The sequence below is a fragment of the Melospiza georgiana genome, chromosome Z (genome assembly GCF_028018845.1).
Source record: "Melospiza georgiana isolate bMelGeo1 chromosome Z, bMelGeo1.pri, whole genome shotgun sequence".
Classification (NCBI taxonomy): domain Eukaryota; kingdom Metazoa; phylum Chordata; class Aves; order Passeriformes; family Passerellidae; genus Melospiza; species Melospiza georgiana.
The window spans coordinates 32993953-33015671 of NC_080465.1; the positions used below are offsets into that span (position 1 = coordinate 32993953).

Here is a 21719-nt window from a genome sequence, read left to right on the forward strand (position 1 = left end):
CTCTGTATTCACAGTTCCCCAAAATGGCATTAATTCAGTTACTGTTTTGTAGTAGCTACTTCTGATTGTCATATTAAAAGTAATGATAATTGTTTAAATAGAAGTCAACAGTCAGAAACTAGGTCTGTTTCATCATTCACCAACTCCAGATTATGCTTTACAGCACATTCACTGATAAAACGTTTCTGGTAGTTATTTAAAAACAACACGGTCTTTCACCGTGAAAGATTGTAAAGCTGCAAACCTTTCACATATATTTATGAACACACGCAGAAAAACTCTATCACAGTGAGGCAGTTAAGGCATGTTATTAATCTATGATGAAGATATATTTTCAAAGACAATTAAAGAAAAAAAGTTTTTATTTGCATGTATTGAGTTTCTAATTAGGGAACAAAAAATGCATTTGCAGTAATTTCACTGCTTTTCATTATGGATTAAGGGAACTAATTAAGGAAGGAAGTTGCCGAGGCAGTACACTAAGAATTTTCACTGTAATGATGAATTCCTTGGTTTTCAGTGATACCAGTCTCCTCCTTTGTGATGCACTTGGCCATCTATTTGCTTTTGGCAAGGCTGCATGCATCAGGAATAAAGATGGTTTAAGACTTGTGTATATATAATCAGCCTCCTGTTGACTTCTCCCACAACCGAAGTTCACAGGGGAAAATACTCCCTCCCCCTGAAACTGACTGTGGCTCATACATATATAAAATCCTTTGATGAGTGAACAGAAAGATTCAAGGAGACATCTGAAACCAGAAAGAGATATATTTGGACATATTCATGTTTACACAGTGCAGTTGATCTAAATCTCAACCAGTGACTGAGGCAGACCTTGCTGATTCAAATCTTTTTGTAATGAAATATGATACGGCCTGAGTGAAGCTTTAGATCCATCTCCAGAAAATCTCATTTCTCTCTGAGCTGTCTTATAGCTCAATTTCACTGAAACAATAACAAAAGGACAAAATTTTCTACCTTGGAAGAGAATATCCATATCAGAAAAGAAGACAAGAGAGAAAGGAAGAGTGCATGTCATGTACTGGGAAAATAATATCAGCCATACTGGAGCAGCTCAGGAATACACAACTTAAAGTTGAGGTACAGGCAGCATTTGAACTTTTAACAAAAACTTATTACATTTTTTGCTTGGTCTATAACCTTTAATTTGCTGGTCTTTATGCACAGCTTTAAATCTGAAGAACTCAGTGTTTTCTCAACACAAGGAGGGAGCCATAGTACAGCCCCAGTAAGCCATCACTTATTTTGATATAGTGTATGAAATTGTGAGGTGAAAGAAAATATGAAGGCAGCGAAATGATTTGGTGTTTCACATCTTTGCTGACACTCATATTTGTACCTACACTGACAAACACAGAAGACATAAATGGTGTGTACAGCAGAAAATTCCTAAAGACTTTTGGAAAAGGGAAAGGGTAGCCTGACTTATCTTACAACAATTTGTGCTACTGAGAGGTCAAGCAGTACAGACTGGGTTTTTATTCTGACAGTAAATAATATTTACTAATACTCTAATATTAATTTCCTGCAGATAAGAAAGGAAGCAGCTTGTGAGCAGCTACTGCACTGGAAGATGAGAGAGAGGAGTGCCAGGAGCTTCTATTCATTAAACAAATGGATTTGCCTTCAACTCTAGCAGAATATTCACAAATCCTGAGACTCCTTCCAGGAAAGAGAGATATACAGCTGCTGGGATACACAGATGAAGCAGGAAAGTGTTATAGCCAAATGATGGGCTAGCAGAACTCAGTGGTCTTAACTCCTTGGAGCAATATCACTGCTAAAGAACAAGGTTATATTTTTGTATGCAGTTTCAGATCTTTAGAGTGAGATTTTGTGTGTGTGTGCATGTGTACACACACGGTGTGAATGCATATGTGTATCTAGGGGAGAGAGAAAGATCATAACAGAAATGTGTTAATGTCATGAGCAGCTTGGTGGCTGAGCTCAGCTGCAGGGAAGCTGATACTTTACTGTTCTCAATATTTCTTCACTCAGTGGTATGTAATTTATTAATTTTAAACAAAAGCACTTGACACCAAGTGAGCCAGCCAAAGGATAAGCAAACAGAAATGACTGAAAAATTAGGGAAGGCTGAGGAACTCTGCACTGTTGGCCAAGGTCTGCTTTGAAACGAGTGTACCACTGAGATAACTGGGTCTGAGGAAAACTTCTGAGAGCAGGACTCATCTGTGTGTTGAAATCAGTAATGTGAGAGGGAAACCAGATACCACAGTGTAAACAGAGCACTGCAGGTTACCAAAGCTCTCTTAAACAAGGGTACACCAACTCCTTCTACTTACATAAATGATCAGGTCCTTTCAGCACGAGGCGAATTTGTCTACTTCCATAGGGAATAGCAACCACTGTATCATCCACTGTGGGAATGCAAAAACACATGGAGTAAATAAGCAAGGAAATCCCCATCTGTTTTAAAATAAGCATTGAAATAGGTGTTTACAAGGCAGTCAAAAGAAAAACCTTAGGACCAATTAAAAATTCCAAGACTTATTACTAAAAATCTGGAAAAGGAACTTGTTAAATGTAGTAAGAACCTTCTGCTTAGAAGAATCCAAACCTGTTCATTTTATTTATTCCCAACTCCTTCACAACTATTTATGGTTTTCATAAGTAATTAGTAAGTTTCTATTTAATCAAAAATCCACTTAAAACTCTCAAGTATTTTGAATCAGTGTTTGTGGTAAAGTAGAGGAGCATAAGCTTATTCTGACATTTAACCAGAATAGCTTTCCCATTTCTCACTTGACCTTTTCCCACTTAAACCCCACAGCTTCTCCATGATCCCATCCATGACATGTGATGGTCTCCTACTGTTCTCAGGTACCCCTTTCACACCTCTTATTTTAATGACCATAAAGGCTATAATTCTGCTTCCCTTTCTACACTGCAAGCAGAAAGCCCCTGGAAAAGCAGAAGCCCTGTCATGTAAATAGGCCTTAAAGAAGAATCTTGCACCTCTGAATCCCCTGGGAACTTTGCCAACTGCATTTAAACCGAGGTGTGAATTAACATATGGGTCACACGCAGCTGTGAAAGTTAGTTAGGTCAGCATTTCTAAAGAGGCAGTAATCCCAGTAATGTCCTGAAGGGAGACACAAAGACACAGAAAGATTACACAAAATGTTATATTTGGATTATGAAGTGGTCTGCCCAGAGAATGCTGGCCTGGACTAACCAGCACATTTCATTCACCCTTCCCTGTCCTTTCTGCCTTCTTCCCATGTAACTGGAAGTTCGGAAGGAAAAGGTATGCATGCTGAAAAGGATTTTTCTGGGGAGTGAGAAGGTGGTAGATGTGAAAGGAAAAACTCTCACTATTTCTTCATTAGAACTGCTCTCATCTATGTTATGAAATGCCTTCTAGCAGGACCTACAGATCTGCTCTCCAAACTGTGTTTTTCAGATGAGGTCAACTCTGCCAATAAAAATGTTTTATCTTTCATTCAAATATATGAGTTGGGGTCTTACACTTCTGCCCAGACCTAACTGGGAAAACTCTTGGAACCCAGTTAAATCAGGATTGTCACTTAAAAGCAAAATAGTGGTTGAAAATGTTGTCACTTTATATCAAAAGTAGAGAGCCAACAGAGAGGGGAAACACTACCAGAAACAGGAACTTTAAGCAATACATTCATCCATCCAAACCCATAATATCTCAAAACCTATGAGCTAGAACCCTTTTAAATTTTAAATTCTGTAATGCAGCATAGGAATTCTTGACACTCAGATTTCAAAGCTTTATGGGATGAAATACTCATACTTTGTTGCCTCTTACCACCCCAGAAGTGAGACAGAAATGTAAGCAGTCTCTTTAAGTGCCACAAAAGTTGTGTGGACATTAAGACCATTCAAATTTTCAGGTGCTTCTGAACCATGTCCCATTTTCAAGTTCTGATTTGATATATTTTCTCAAACTATCCAAAATTTCAGTGTCTAAGTCTTTTGTAACTGGGCATAAACTCGACACATTTTGCTCATTCACATCTCTGATACACCACTGATTAATAAAGCTAGGAATCTTTCATATCAATACATAACTCAAATTTTCTATTTGGAAAGACAAAGATTCAACTTCTAAAAAAATAATTAAATACCTATATTCTAATATTGCTTTATTGGTACCATTCTAGCATTCAGATTCAAGATACCCAGTACGATATCCATTTTGGGGAACAACATACGTGAGTATGACACATCATTTTGCTGTGCATATACAGCATTTTTTGGACTTAGTTTGGAAAAACAGTAACTTCAATTTAAAAAACCCTCATATGAATGGCCTTTATGCAAGCCTTATTTAAAGACAGTCCCATGCCAGTATTATATCTGACTGCCTCAGTTAAACACTCTGTGCTGCAGATTTACAACTCACTGACATGTCACAGAAAACCTGGACAGTTTAAAGCCCATGTGAGCTTACATTCTCAGCCTGCACCTCCTGCCCCAGGTTATTGCTAGGACTATATTTCACCTGATCTTGAAGTTGCTCTCCATTTGAAATCCTAGCACGCTTTTTGCGAAATGCAAAGCTCAGTGGGATTTATGCTTATCACAGTTCTTCCTGCTTTCACAAAGCAGAAGCAGTGGGGATTGAAGGATAATTTCCTGAGGTTAACAGTGATAAGGAGGAGACATTTCCTGTGAGGAGATGTGAAACTAAACAGGCTAACATTTAGTCACAGCTCTTCCCAACAATAAGCAGAGAGACAGATTGTTGAGCAGCTGTGTGGAAAAGACACAAAATGCTTTAACAGGTGGTTGGTTTTCTCGGAAGACTGTGCATAGGGAAGCAAAGGAAGGTCCCAGATAACTGAGAGGACAGTGGCTCAGGGCTGAGAAGAAAATTCAAGGTTTTAGGCAATAGTTAAATATCATGTACATAACTCAGATTCCCATAAGCTCCTTCTAGTTTTGGATTTTTAATCTGGATTTTTAATTTGGATTTTGGACAAATGGTTTGTCAGCTCTCATGATGAAAAATGGAGTTTTTTCTTTCTCCCAATTACTACTGATACTCAGTGGAAATCTGGAACCACATATATTTTTGACAGCCACAACAAGAGTAATTAGGTGAATATCTAGGCAGCATTATAATTTCTACAAGTTGCTTATAAACTACTCTACTGTGCTAGTAGATGTCAATCTTGTTTTAGAGAAATACCAACTTTGCACTAGGTGATCAGCAGAATGCATTCACAACTTATGGGACTAACTCTCTAGCTTCCTGATGAATACAGAGAAGCCTGCTTAAACACATCATCTCTTCACAGGAAGGACATACAGAGTTTCCCAAAGAAGATACTAAATAAAAAAGAGAAAGATGTATTTTCTGCAGACTTCTAAAGAACCACCCAAGCCACCTAAGAAAAAAGAACATTTCTGAAATGAATGAAGGTTTTTGTAGTTTTATTATTATTGGTCTTACAAAAGTGCTTTCTTTTTCTTAAAAATGTAGGTTATAATTCAGCATTACACTAAATCCTGCCTGACTATGTTTCTGTCTCTGAAGCCACTGGGACTTGTGTACTACCCCTATAAACAGTGGAGAAGCTGTTTCTGTAGGAAATGCTAAGTGTTTTAAAGCTCTATGAATTTCTTACTCTTATGCCTTTACATTATATAAACAACAGGGAAAAGGGAACCAGATGTGAGCACCAAGAGAAAATTACTTTAGTGTGATGAGCTCAAGACTGTGTTTGGAATGGTTTTGAGATATAAACAGCTTCAGAAACTATTGGGACAGCTCTGGAGTAAAGGTCAACTGTCCAACCCCTAGAACAGTCCACAAGATTGAATACTGTTCTTAGACAAACAGAACTCCCAAGGGAGGCCAGATTTCTAGTCACTGCTGATATCTAGTCACTGATGTACGTTTACTCGCTGATTTTTCTAATGCTTTTTCTAATGCAGTCTGTCTTTTAATCCCTTGTTTAAACCACAGATAAAACAGACATAATTTTAGAAAACCAGGATAATTTTATAAAGATAACTTGAAATTTAGCTATCAACTAGTGAATCCAATCATTTAAATGACTGAATAAATAAAATGAATAAGGCCCTGATCGCAGATTTGCCTATGTATTTATGTTTATAGTGACAAATAAGCAAGATCCTGACACAGATGAAGTGCCAAGAGAGCTGGGGAAGATAAATGCAGAAAATGAACCCAATAGATTTTTGAAACAATTTCAGCATTTAAAATCTCGAATTTCCACAACATTTACATAAATCATTTTGAAGTCAACCACACAAAAAAAATTTCATATTAATTCGCACATGTGAAGGGAATTCATAACTGGTTAAGATTTTTAAAAACCCAATTTAAAAAAAGACTTACAATTCATAGATTCAAAGTTCAGAGTATTGCATAAAAACGTGTACGTTTACAGCAGGGAAGGAAATAATGGCACATTATACAGACTGCACACAAAATCTAGAATTTTCCTAGCTCTGCATAACAATTATATACAGGCAAATGAGAAATCCATTCTCTAACTTTTCTTCACATTTATCTGAGTCTAAGATTGTGCTGTCATCTGCTCTATTACCTATATAACATTCTTTACATTTAATAGGAAGCCATTGGAAATTGGTTACTTTGGTAAAAATAGGTGTTTTACTAACATTTATTCCTGTGCATAATATATTAGTAACTTTATCCTCAGTAGAGAAGAGATGAGCACCTTTTTACAAAGCAACTAGAAAAAAAAAATTAATTGCTCCTACAGGAAAAGACATTTGCCAAAAACAATTCACAAACACTATTACTCAAATTTCCAAATCTGTTCCTGCTCATTGTAAAATGACTTAACAACAAGATGAAATTCCATTCCTAAATCTTTGTGAATTATTTCCTTTGTCCTCTAAAGTACAATTCTGCTTCAGAATCCTCTTATGAGGATTATTCCTTTCTTTCCTTCATACAAAACAGTTTCCCTTCCCTTCCCCTTCCCCTTTCCCTTCCCCTTCCCCTTCCCCTTCCCCTTCCCTCAGCAAACACAGAGCCACACCTGCACTGTGCTATCAGCTGCTCTGGGTGCCATAGCTCCATATATGTTATATATGCTCCACACCAATGCAGTTACTCTTTGACAGAGAGAAGCTTTTGTAAAAAGCAGCTTACCCTGTTGCAAAGCCCACAAGTATACACACACTGTCATCAACAGATATTACACTGTTATTTGAATCTTTAAAGTCATGTGCTATTCAGCAATTGCAAAGCTGCTCCAGAATGGTAGGACTGGTATGATTAAACTCTAAGGCTGGAGGTTTTCAGGCTAGCACATGTGATTCCTTAGGTGTGTCTACATAGACATGAAAATACACATACTTTTAAATCCTTCCTTCAAACTGACAGAACACACCCTATCTCCCATCCCAAAAGTTTTATAGCTCTATCTGTGGTGCTATAAACAGATTGAAAAAAGTCTGTCTGGGGTTCAGAATAAACTAATCCCCTCACTGGGGCACACTAATGCTACTTTACCACTCTCAGGTAAGCTGGGTCAGCATGGAGGAAAGGCCATGTTTTTCTGTAGACATCTCTCTCAAGCCTGTGTCGGCACTTTCTGACAACTTTGGTTCCTCAGTTCCCTGGAGAACTGGGCACCATGCACAGCATGCAGACACACGTGATGCTAAGAGGCCTTGGAGACAGCACTCTGCCAGGCTGGCAACACCAGCCCCTCAGGGTTTCCCTCTGCTGTAGAGCAGCAAAAACCATTCTGTCCAGAGCAGGGTGCACTAAATCCTGTGCACAGCCAGCCAATACAGCCATCTCCTCCTGCTCTTCGCAAGCAACTAGCTAGCTGAGATGGGCAATATGCTGATGGACACCTTTCCACAAGCCTCTGTCCACCCTCACAACCTGACCAGCAGTCTGAGCAAGGCTGCTTTAACCGAAGAGGCAAGCACCTGTGGGGACAACTAGACTGAACACAATTATTCAGGTACCCAAGGAAGAGTGGGGTGAAATCTAGCCTGCAGAAAATGAAAACTTCACTAAAAGGGGAAGGTGGCACTCTACCAGAAGGAACAGCTTACGTTTACTTGCAGAGAGCTGGGACTTATACTGGCCTCGAACCAGCCGGCAGGTGGACCCATCTCCATTGCAGACCCCACAGTTATCTTCCTTGACAGCACTTCCCAGCTGGTGGTCACAGCCAACAATCTGGCAAGAAAGAAAGATGTGCAGTTCAATGTGAGCACTTACCGGCTGACTGCTCAATCCATCTCTGCAACTAATTACTCTAAATTTCTCTCTTAACATGTCTAGAGGGCCATAAAGTACCTTAGCAATCAAAGAGGCTGAGCAAATCTGGCTGGCAGTGTGCACTGAAGTCAGGTGAGAGATAGGGAACAGGTTAGTTAGTACTCAATGGCCTTTGCAGCTCAGAGAAAGAAAAGAGTACTGCTGGAGGTTGTTATTTTAGGGCATTATGGACATTTCTTGGTCAGAGTCCTGTCAGAAATTTCTCTTCTTAGAGTTTCACAAAGAAAAATGCCTGAAACAGATAAAAAGACAGATAGGAAGCAGACTGATAGATAAAAGTGAAGAGCAGCATGGATCAATAGCAACACGGCTCTGAAATTTTACCTGCTATGCAGCTGGGAAAGCCATGTGGTTTTAATTATGTTTGACAATAATCCCATTCCACACCGTCAGTGCCTGTGTTCAGACATTGCAAAAGATCTGATAAAGAAGGCTGGAATGGTTGCAACAAAAGAATTGAGAGTCATTGCATGAATGTAATCACCTGCTCTTAAACTGGGTTTTTCCTACATGCAAATTGTTTAGTTAAAAATTTTGAGAGTTGAACAGATAAACTAGGTTTCTCAGTTTGCAAAAACCTTGTTATTCTGAGAAGAATCAAATAGTAATTTATAATTAAGTACATTTAAAATTAATTAATGGACTATCTGTTTAACACAGTGTTAATGTAGGCCTTTTGTTTGAACTTTTAAGTTTTACTTACAAGTTATGAATTTTTTACATAAATAATAGAAATCTAAGAAATTAAGAAAGTCCTTGCAATGTTATAATTACCTTTGTAAGTACTAGAAAATTAAAGGCCTTCTAGCATTCTGGCATTCAGAGTAAGTAATGAACAAATAATTGTCTATAACTTCTAATGAGGTTGTGCTAAGGCTCTTAGGCAAACAGAATGTATATATAAACACAGGGAATTCTAAAGAAAGTGATATATGCAGACTGGTATGCTTTAACTTCCGTGATTGCCATGGTGTAGAAAAGAGGGTAAAAAGGATCATTTGCATAATCTGAAAACTGAATGCCACTGCCTACAAACCAGATTCTCCTTCTAGTGCATTAGAGATCACTAGTACCCACAGCAAAAAGGGTCCTGTTGGAGAGACAAGATAACACAAAAAAGGTCAGAATTCCCTTTCATATCTGCTGAAAAGTGCAGTTTAGAGTGGTACACATATCTTTATGCCTTTGCCTGTTTTGAAAAGAATATGCGAACTGTTTGGATAGGAAATTGGCAGGATTTTAAATCCAGGTATGAGGTAACCAATTAAAAAAACCCCAGCATTTACTACTTTAAAGCATTTTTAACTTTATGAATCATCAGCTCACATGTTGCCATAGGCTATACCCGATTAAAGTTAATTTATAAACTGAGCGATCTGGAGCTAGGTCACAACTTGTGGAGGAAACCACCAGGAAAATCTCAGGTGCGAAAGGAAGTTAAATTATGGTTTGTTTCTTTTTTTGAGTTGGACAGCCATTACCAGTGTACAGCATAAAAATATTTCTTCTGTTAAAATGCTGTGTCGAATGGAAGTATGAGCAAAGTGAAGTATGGAGACTTTTGTGATTTCTAAAATTTCTGTGGTATGTACAAAATGTGTATTAACCTTACTGTATTTGGCTGTGTCTCAGATAACTTTATGCAACTAAAAGTTTTGATGAAATTAAATGAATTTCCTATTTGTTCCCAAGGTCTCTGCAGAGATTTTTTCTTTACTGTGTTAGATTATCTGTCTAAATAGATATGCAGAGCTCTGGGAATATGGAATATTTTAATTAAAAAAAATTTTTAAGTGATTAACCAATGCCTGAAATAAAAAATATCCCCAAATTTATTCTTTTTTCCTTCCCATTCTCCTTCCCTCTTCCTCTTCCCATTACTTAGGGGAATTTTTCCATCTTTTGAAGGTAATTACATGCTCTAGAAAGACTGCTAGCATTTGAAATTGAGTCACTGATGCTTTAATATGAAAAACACTACTCCAGATCTCTTACATGAGGTTTTAGTAGTTCTTACATGAAAACATTTTGCAGGCTGGACTTTTGTGACAGCAAAAGATCAGACAAGGAAATACTAAAGTGCTCCTAAAAAAAAATACACAGCTCATGAGAGCAATATCTTTTGCCTCTGAGTGGAAGAAACAGAAATTTGGCTGAGTTAAGAACATGTCATTTCCACAGCATTATTTTCACTGTCCATCAAGGCTGCAGAGAACTCATTGAAAAAGGTTATGGAATGGGTGAAAATATGTCACCACTCGCCAAAAATCTGCAAAGGGTTAACAAGGGTTTCTTCTTTCAGCATCCACCCATAGCGTGAACAAAACAAAGAGGGATGGTTTTAAAATGGCTGTAATCAGAGACGTTGAAGATGCAAGACACTAGGAGAGGCCAGCTACCAAGAAAAGTAGACTGACTTGGTCTGCAGAACTAGAAAAGCCACCAAGACACTGACCTGTGGGCATGTTCACCTGACGAGAGGTGGCTGAGGACCTCATCATGGAAGTAAGCACCATGGAAGGCCCTGCTTCATCAGCATGGTAAGCCAAGGAACTCCCATATACAGCTCAGAGTAATGGTTTGGGGGACATTTGTGAATCAGAAGTCTAGTGAGTATTTCACTCTGAAAAGCTTTGAAATGTCAGCTCCTTGGTTTGAAGCTGGATCTAATGATGAAATAATGAAGTTTCTGTGGAATAGAAACTTCCCTTTCCAATGCATTCTAGTTCTGATCTCAATATATCCTGGGGGGTTTAGGGAGATGAAGTCTTTTTCAATCCATAAAGGTCTGGGAAGGAAGCCCCCACTAGAAAGGAAAATGGATTACTACAACAAATTGTGCTTGGAAATGTTCTGAAGTAAGCAGTTTTCATACTCATTTCTATTACCTGTTAAGCTTCCTCCCCTTAAAGCGGGGTAATGAAGTACAGACTTTCCACACTGAAATCTTTTGAGTTTCAAGTTGCTGAAGTGCGGTCAGAGGCTTGAACCGCACATTGTTACTGCACAAAATGTCAGAAGCAGCTCCATTAAGTTCCCTGACTATCTAATCCAAACTCCGTTAAAATCAAGAACATGTACTTATAAGTTTGATAAATTTTAGATGAAGCTCTCATGTGTTTCTAAAGGTGCTCCTATGAAACTCATTACTGTTGTAATTAAATGCCCTTAAAGCAGTAAAGGCAGATTTTGCAGAGCTCTGGATGTCTCTCAGTATACGGAAAATGTCAGCCATGTAGTACCAGAGTGAGGAAATCACAGGTGAGTACCAACTGCCTGCCCAGACCTTCTTCATCACCTCTAAAGTGAGCTGACTTTTTATTCTCCTTATGGGTTTAGCATAGAAAGTCTAGCAACAAAAAGCCAGAATAATAACAGCTAATCCCTAGTTGGCCAAGCCTGTATTGTCTTCTGGCATAAGGTACCACAGCTCTGCTCAGAGGTAAAGATTCCATATTATATTTTAGGCTGAAGTCCCAGACTTCGTGCTGAGTTTGACTCTCCCCCCTGTCTTCCCCCCAAACCTCCCCCCTTACTCCACTTGACAGCTCACAGGCTAACAGAACAAAAATAAGGATATTCCTGACTCTGAGACACACAGAGAAATAATTTTTACAGGATGCTGCAAGAGAAGAGATGGCTATCAACTTAGCAGATCAACTGCTTGCATGTCATTTAAAGGCATCAGGCTAAAAGTCCAACAACAGGAGTTGGAACTAACCACTGAGTGCGTGCATGAGTGTTATAAGTGCATGTGTTCCCCTTGTGGACTTGAACTCTGGCTCAGTTTAGCAGATTTTTCCAGAAACAAAACTGGACCAGCAATGACAGGTTCTGCTCCAGCCCTGCTAGTCTGGAAATGCCCTGAAGTAAGAAGTTTTCATAATAATTTCTATTCAGTATTAAGAAATCCTAGGCAGGAAATAATGTAATAAAGCAATCTTGCAAATCCAGGCAATTATAAATAAATCTCTCTGTTTTTCAAGGGGCATGTCTGCAGTTCAAACGCAAGAAGTTCTGAGAATGTGAGAAAAAACAAAGTTGCCCTTCACATAGATACTAATGTGGGGCTCAATGTGGGACTTGTGTGGATTGTTACTGCTCAGTTGAAAAACGTTTTGGATCAGAGCCATCATTTCAACGGGGTTCAAAATCTTGCTTTACAGAATCAGCATGAAGAGCTGCTCTACTCTTCAAATTACTGGGGAGAGAACAAGCTTGAGCCTGTACAGCAAATTGGATCTGCGTTGGTGTCTGTGACAGGAGGACTTGCAGCCTCTGCTGATGAGCTATCTGCCCTTCAGCGCACCGACGCCTTTGAGATGACATTTTAGAGCCCCAGCATTTTCCTGGCATAGCCTCATGACATTATCCTGCCACAGGCAATCTTGAACAGCACCAGGCAGGAGGCACGACTCCCTCAGGTCCCTAGGAATTCTGGTGGAGTTCCAACTATCATCAAAACCGTAAGATGATTTTCACAATCGCAAGATAATTAGTAACTATGCTGGTAACAGTAGGACCAGTGGCATGCAATCAGTGTACTTGCTTGGTATTTGAGAGAAACATACCTTGCAACTGTTCAGGCAGTGTGAAAGAAACTTCAGTTACTTACGAGTACCCCAATTGTTAAATACAGCCATTGAAGGGGGTAAGATACACCTCCCAACACATGAAACATGGCTGGCCAGATTGTAGATTTGTTGCTGCTGGTTGCCTTATCTACCACTAATCCACTGCAACCAATCTGCAGATCCTGCTTGGTACCTGTCCCATCATTCTCAGGTAGCCAGAGCTCTCTGCTATTAATATATTTAAACAAAGACCCTTATGTAGCCTCACTCAACCAGAACAGCAACACCAACACAGGTGTTGGAAAATACCAAGCATACATTGAGAATCAATGGTTCAGCCAAAGCTCTAGAAGCAAACAGCCAACACCCACCAGCAGAAGGAATTCTGGAGAAATTTATATTTCTTAATTTTCTCTCAGGGAAAAAGAAATATAAAATTGCTCTGAAGCTACCCTTCATTTAACAAATAGAAATTAAACTAATTTTAAAGCTGGCATGTCTAAATAAGGATTACAGATGCTCTGAAGTCTTGGGTGGGGAAAAGTTAACTTGTTACATACAAATTAATTAGGAGGAATCTTCCACGATAAAAAAAAAGATTGATTTTCTTCAGGTTTAGTCATTTTTAACCAACCCATTTTTTTTGTGCGGACCACCATAGGAGAGTCCACAGATACATGAACACAGCTCTCTGTAATTCATTCTCTGATGATACAGAAATCCAGAGGCTGCTGCTGTGTAAAAGGCAACATTTAAACAGAACTAACTTTCAAGAGTTTATAAACAGGCAAAATTAGGAAGAAAAGAAGCTTCTGTGATTATTCATATTCACTTACCATTTAATTTACACTTTGGTTTTCACTGTATTTAGGTTTACATACCCACAGTGAGTTGGAGTAAAAATTAGTTTCTCCTCTACCCTTACATGCTTGTGTATTTCTTGAAGAAGGAGAAGAGAATGCCCTAACTTTGTTTTTTTTAGCTAGTGCTCTTTAGCAGATCATCACTGAAATACTTGCTTTTCTCCAGAAGAATGACGTTCCGGGGGGGGGGGCGGGGAGGGGGGGAGATTTATCAGTTTTTGAAGAATATTAAAACACTACACTTGTGTTTCTGCTAAAAGACTAGAACAAAGTATCTCTGAGGAGGTGCTAACCTCTGTTTGTCCAGAAAGTAAAAAAATTGCTAACTCAGGGCAGGGGGTTACTAATAGTGCAACTGATGATTCTTTCACACCCAAAAAATAATCCCATTTCCCTTCCACTCTCTACCACAAAACTGTTCCTACCTGGCATGACGAGCAATTTAACCATTTGGCTACTACTCTTATGAATCATGGTTCTCCACCTCACTGCTTTCTGTGCGCTGGAAACATGTCACAGTAGGGGAAAAGCTACCTCTTTTGCCTCAGAAAAACTGAAATTCATCAACAACAGAACAAAATTATGATTTGCTACCTGCAAAATATTCAAATGGCAATTCAGTCATTCGGCTCGACATAGGTTCAAAACATATGAACAACAAATCAAGAATTCAGTACTTTCTGAAATATTACCTCTGCAGAAGACATCTAGGTTTCAAAGGACTATATAAAAAAAAAAAGGTTACAAACAGGAGGTAGAAATAGCTGAACTACACAAGACTGAAATCCCAGCACTATGTAAATACCTTGATATATTTTTCCATAAATAATTTCCTTTACGCGACCTGATTTCTGTCATAGTCTTGGCAGAAGAAAAAGATTATTACTGGAAGTTGTCCTGGGGAACAAACCACTTCTAAAAATTATACGGGTTGGTGGAAACCAAAATGATGCTTGTTTTTAGAGAATTAATAAAACAAAGGCTGTTCATTTCTCTACCTTGCCATCAAACAGGTAAATAACAGCACTTTCAGACCTTCTGTGTGAGTGAAAGACAGAAACACAGGTAAAAATCTCCTACTGGAAGTTCCTGCCTCAGAGTTTTCACAGTTAGGTAACGTCTAAGTGTAAAAAAAAGAGATCTTGTGAAAATCAGCACACAATCCTCCTAGGTACCACTGCTAAAGGAGGACAAGAACAGTTGCTAATATTAGACCAATTATTGTTGCAGGGTAGAAAAAGGCAGATCAGGGGTTAACATGGGGCGGGATAGATTCCTGGTGTTCTCATTCCCCAGAACTGCAGTTGACTTGAAAGGAAGGCATGCAAAGAAATCAGATCCCAAGCTAAGGAATGACTAGGAGCAGCCATGGGCCCAGCTGCAAATTCCTGCAGCTACATCCCAAGTGTATCCCACATGGACAGTCAGGGCCCAAGGCAGGCTTGTAAGCTTTCGAGAGCCTTCTGAGGTGACCACCTAATCTTATTTTTACCTGTCTCATGCAGGTTTACTGTGCCAATGAGTAAATTTTCATACACCACACTGGGTAAGTACTGGTTTATCTAGAACCACAAAATAGAACCATGGACTAGTTTGGGTTGTAAGGGACCTCTAAAGTTCATCAAGGTCAACCCGCCAGCCACTGGCTGAACACAGAATCAAAAAAAGACCTCCAAGATCACCAAGTCTGACTTCTGATCAGGTCCAGGTAACTAGAGTTAGCTAAAGGTAACTAAGCTCATGAGCTGACTTGAATTCACTGTGCAGCACAGCAAATAAATTCTTAGGAATCAATAAATCAGAATTTTTTTTCAGTATTATGTGGAAGTAGATCTTTAAACAGAAATTAAATACTCTGTAAATAGTAAACATTAATATAGACATTTGGGATGCAGCTTTCTTTAGCAAAGAACCTGTAAAATTAAAAGAATGTAAAGGAGAAAGTTGTCCAGTTTTGTGAGAAGAAATGAAAGGCTGTTTTTGGTCCTAAACAACTTTTTTGTAATAACAAATTTAGTTAACAGCTTTCTTAGACATCTCCAGCTTTATAATCATTGGGTCTGATGCTACAATTAGAGCTATAATATGATTCGTCATGCTATTCTATCATATAGATGAAATAATTTTATGGTCTTTATTAAAAAAACCCCAGCAATAACAGTAATAGTAATAATAACAATAATGAAAACATTCATACAATTAGAATTAGGCTTGGTTTATCAACAAAAAAATAGCTTTTCAAGTTTTATGTAGAAAGCAGAAAACAAAAGTAGAACTCTTATCTTGCTTCTTCAGAGAAATTTAAGGAATCAATAGGTCTTACACTTCTACATGTACAAGAAGTCAGCTTGTATGTAAGTTTTCCCAAATACATTTCTCATCAATTTCTTGGACTAGTATGACTGGTTTCGACTTTTCAGCCAAATGGTGCTGCCAATTGTAGCATCATTATTTTTTTCTCAGAATTTTCTGCTAAAGTTTACTCTGTCTTTCATAGATCATGGCTACACTTTTTCCCTTTGATTTGAAATCTTAAACTGTTTCATCCTTTCAGCAGATAGTTTATTTACGGACATTTTCAGTGTCTAACCTTCCAACGTGAAAATGGTGCAGCTGTCACGATTTTCCACAGAGAAGAACCTATGTTGTTCTGAGCTATGGCTGAAATGTTTAAAGCAAACCCACAAATCATACACTTCACAGAAGCTAATGCGATGTGTGGTCCCCTGGGACCCCTGGGATCCCTGGGCTGAAGAGGCTGAGAGGATAGCAGAAGACAAGGGTCACTCTGGCTGTGTAAGTACAAGAGACTACCCAGACTGAAAATGTCTTGTTCATGATTGTGACTTCAGGGAAGCAAGACTCATTTACACAAGGTGAGGATTTGGCCATGATATTGATGGGATATGCTTTTGGGAAACTACGCAATAATTCACTGTTCAGCCACATTTTTAATGAAAACCATAAAAATTACCCCATATCTGGTATTATACAGAAACAGATTCTGACATCTGTACTGGAGATAGCCAAAGCCTTGAATAATCTTTGATCACCCATGAGAGGAAGCAAAGACTTTCTTGTTTTTCCTTGCCAGAGTTAAGAAAAAGAAGATTTTTCAGAATTCACACAAGCAGAAGGCAAAAATTATGTTGAGAGAGAACTAAGTAAGAGGACTAAAATAACAGGAAGAAGTGAAATGGATGAGGAAAACAGAAAAAAATCCAAAAATTAAAACAGGAAGGAAGGAAGTGGCGGAAGGAAGGAAGGAAAACACCCATGTTGCTGCCTTTTCAGAGAGATTAAACACAAGGTTTGAGCTGCATGAAACAGAGTGTATGAATCAGTATTCCAACACACATGCTCACTGCTGCCAATTTCCTGCTTTTTTTTGCTGTGACAATGTGTAGTGTGACGACAAAGAATGAGCTTGATTTCAAAGACAAGGAGGAGCAGGCTGTTCCTGAAGGACTGTACCCTGTGGAAAGCGACCCACATTGGAGCAGTTTGTGAAGAGCTGCAGCTCACAAGATAGACTTATGCTGAAGAAGTTCATGGAGAACTGTCTCCCCTGGGAGAGATCCCACACTGAACAGGGGAATGATTCCTCTCCCTGAGCAGCGGCAGGAGCAATGTGTGATGAACTGATTGTAACCTCTGTTCCCCATCTCCCTTTACTGCTTACAGGGAAAGGAAAGGAGGGAGAGGTAGGGGGAAGATGTTTTTTGAGATTTGTTTTACTTCTCTTCCTCTGATTTTTTATTGGCAATAAATTCAACTCATTCCCGCAAGTCTGTTTTGCCCATGATAGTGATCAGTGATGACCTCTTGCATTCCTTATCTCAACCCATGAGCCTTCAGTTAAAATTTCTCTCCCGACATGGTTGCAGAGAGCAGCTTCGGTGGGTACCTGGCATCCAGCCAGGATGAACCCATCATTCTCCAACTTCGCACCTTCAACTGTTGCATGCAGAAATTGCTTAATAATCTCAAAACCATAAAAAAGGATTTGAAGTACAGGAATTTATTTTGCAAACAGGGGAAATTAAACTAGAAACTGGAAGTTTTAAATGTGTTGTCCTCAGTATACCCATTAATTCTATCTATAAAGACATTTCATAATGTGGAACTTCAAATCATTATTTCCCTAAAGACCATTCTATTGACTTCAGCATTGAGGTTCAAGCTAGTTGCAGTACACCAAAGGGGCACTACAACTGATGTAGTGTATTTATAAGCTGATGTAAACTCAAAATGAGACACAAAGATCTGAGAAGTAATCTGTATTTCTTTAAAAAAAGGAGAAAGAAAGGACACCCAAATTACAGAGATATCCATAGAGGATGGCATTTAAAATTTTCAGAAGGAGCAAGAAGATTATGAAGAACTAGAACATATAACATTCTGAGTATTTTTGTTTGAGAAATGCTGTTGTTGGTCTGTGACACAACAGAGAGAAAAAAAAAATATGTTCAGACATTAATTCCTATTAATTTCTCAGGTGTTTCACACAAAGAAAAAAGGCAAGTTATACATCTCTTCATGGGGAAAATGCATTTACATAATATGGAAAGATCCATGTTTATATAATACAGAGAGAGGCAAAATGCTTGCAGCTTGCATGATTTCTGAGCTATCACAGTCATGGGTACTGGCCTATGCCTTGAAGTATATCTGAATCAGCTACTGATTAACTTCTCCAAAATTCTATCTCCATAAATAAAACTAAAAATATTTTTAAGAATCTCTAACCATACTCGTGGAATCAAAGATTCAGGGATACAGCCTGTTCTATACACAAATTTGGTTTTGCTTGCCCAGAATAGAATCAGACGTCTCTTCTGACTTATACTACTAAGTGGCCAGCAGGCAAAACAAAGGCTTCAGCTCAAAATCTCATAATTAAACAAAGACTCATAAATATGCAACTAAGGTACTGGTAGTCTTAAACCTCCAAACTGTATGAAAAACAAAGGATAAATATGAGAGAGAGATCTTAACATTTCCAAATACTGCACCTTTTTACAATTACATTCTTGTCAATGAGAGTGAAATCCATCACCTTTAAATCAGGAGTGAGTATTGAGGCACACAGAAGCAATACAACTAGCCTTTAATTTCAGTAATCTGAAGAACAGTTGGTGACCACACAAAGGCTATGGGTTGACCCAAGTCTTGCATAGAAAGAAATATATTCCTATTGTTAGTTAAGATAATTAACACTGTTGTTTGACTTACTGGGAAAAATGCTCTATGTCAGCATACACTGCTCTTAACGACACTTTTACTAATTCAGGACTCTTGCACCTAATTAAATAAAGATATGTTTTATGTATAATATTGTAACTCAAGAACATCTCCTTGGTTGCTATAATACTTGGATCAATGCAAGCTGATAGGAGGGTAAACTTAAAGTTGCTTTCAGTAGTTTTGCTCTGAGTAATCCAGAAAACATATTATTCACCTTCAACATAGTGCAACTGTTGCAAAGGACCTCTTATTATATAATCATAGAATATGCTGAGTTGGAAAGTACCTATCTGGATCATCTAGTCCCACAGCTGTCACTGTGCAGGACATTCCAAATTTCAGAACATGGGCCTGAGAGCATTGTACAAATGCTTCCTAAAGTCAAACAGGCTGGTGCTGTGACCACTTTGCTGTTACAATGCCCCACCAACCTCTGGGTGAAGAATCTCTTTCCTTATGTCCAATTTAAACCTTCTACTACTCAGCTTCATGCCATTTCCCAAAGTCCTGTCACTGGCCATGTGAGTGAAGAGATGGGTACTTCCTTTTCCACTCCTGAGAATGTAGAAGGCCACAAAGGGATTTCCCAGGCTGAGCAGAAAAAGTAACCTGAGCCACTCCTCATACATCTTCCACTCAAGGCCCTTCACAATCTCTGTGACCCTCTGGACACTCTCTAACAGTTTAGTATCTTATATTGTGATACTCCAAACCAGCCCCCAGCACGGGAGGTGAGGCTGCCCCAGCTCAGAGCAGAGCAGGACAATCCCCTCCCTTGCCCAGCTGTGATGCTGTGCCTGATGCACCCCAGGACAGGGTTGGCCCTCCTGGCTGCCAGGGCACTGCTGACCCATGTTCAACTTGCCAGGACCCCCAGCTCCCTTTCTGCAGGGCTGCTCTGCTGCACCTCATTCTACAATCTGCATACAAAAGCACGGTTGCTCGTACCAGGTGCAGAATCTGGTTCTTGCTGTTAAACTACATAAGAAATACACTTCACTTTTTAATCTTCAGGACCTTATATGAAAGATACATCCTAAGAGACTTCATTTTTTGCAGTCGTGACAAAACATATGTATATTAAGGCAGTTGCCTGCCCCAAATCATGCCATTTCAGAGACATCTCATGAAAATGTTGCTTTTCTTCCAGGTTCATTATGAACTCTCACAAACTACTGAGACCCATGATTATTATGTTTATGTTATGTCAACCACTTTAGCTAAGTGGTAGCCTGCAGCTCTTACTGCAAATGAATAGAAATAATTTCTAAAATCACATTTTGTCTTGTCTGAAGTTTACATGCATTCTCTATAATTACAGAAATAAGTTTATTCACAAAAATGTTACAGAGAAAGAATGCGCCACTGGTTCTTCTATAATTCCAAAACTTTTAAAATAACCTTTATAGAAGCAATGGAAGATCATTGCTTTTAAAGGAAGCTCACCATTTATTATGGACAATTCCATTCTCTTTACCATTCTGGACTACTTACGTAGGACTAGCTGTTGCTGTGATAGATGGTAAAGCAATTTGTCTTCCATAGCATACAGTTAGGACAAATCTAATTATGGATTTTTTAATGCAGTACCTCTACTGTCGCAAAGGTATGACAGGCTAACAGGGATACACTGAGACAATAATATTTTGAGTTGATTTAAATTTAACACACCCATTTTTCACTGTGAGGAATACAGCATGAGCATTCATAGTTTAATTTTTTTGGTCATCCTCAAAAATGCGGTAATTGTAAAGACATGGCAAAATGGTTGAAGAAACTGAATGTTGAAGAACATGGCAACTTTAAGGTTATTTATGCATTAAAAATTACACTACCATTTTAGGGTACATAAGAAAGAGTTAGTTTAACTAAAATTACACAGGGACACTACTGATAGTATATTATATCTATTTTCAAGCCACAGAGAAATAACATCAGTGTTTATAGTTTTAGCAGTGCAGTTACCTTCAGACTTCCAAGTAAGAATGTCATGAGAATGCAAATGAGTTTGTTTCAGATACTTAGGAACTCTGTTTCTAAGGGAAAGTTTGATTGAGAAAAAGTATGCTTCATATTTGGACTAAGCCAAAAATCAGCTTGCTTCTAAATCCTAGGCCTACATGCAAAAAACTTTGAATCTTCTTCCCATCCAGATTTTTGTGCTTCCAGTCAAGTTTTTAAAAGATTTGAAAACAGAAAACAAGACTAAAAATAGCCTGTTTCATTAGGCAATCTAGAAATTTGTGATGCATGCCCTTGGTTTCAGTCAAGAGGTCTCAATGATTGCCTTCTTCAGAGCAGAAATGAGACTAATCCTGGAACTATCTACTCTATTTCATTTACTTAAGGACTGCCAAACCCACCCCCCCACCCCCAGAAAAAAAAAAAGCAGTTGAAAGCCAACTAGAAAGCCAACAACACATCAAGTTTACATAGATTTTAAGGTCACTGTGCAATGAAACATGAATCTATACTCAACTGTTTTTGAGACCTAGGTGTGCTCAGAACCTAACAGGGATGGTGAAAAAGTCCTCTCCTTCATCAACCAGCAGCCTAGTAGTTTAGAAGAATAAAGTATGATGTAGATAGAGCAAGTAATTTAACAGAAGCAATGATAGAGCATCAGTGTATAAATAAAAGCACCAAAGTCATAAAAATCAAATTAGGATGCAAATAAATTGATTGAATGACCAAGAGATCTCTACACACTGTGAAGGG

At 38.5% G+C, this 21719-nt stretch overlaps 1 protein-coding gene across 1 annotated transcript in view; it reads right to left on the reverse strand.

Moving 5' to 3' along the window:
- Positions 1–21719, reverse strand: part of ADAMTSL1 (ADAMTS like 1) — a 307052-nt gene that overhangs the window by 118431 nt on the left and 166902 nt on the right. The window contains exons 6-7 of the mRNA XM_058044542.1: positions 8089–8215; positions 2328–2402 (exon numbers count right to left, since the gene is read on the reverse strand). Coding sequence (XP_057900525.1) covers positions 2328–2402; positions 8089–8215 — 202 coding nt within the window. The remainder of the gene's footprint in view (positions 1–2327; positions 2403–8088; positions 8216–21719) is intronic.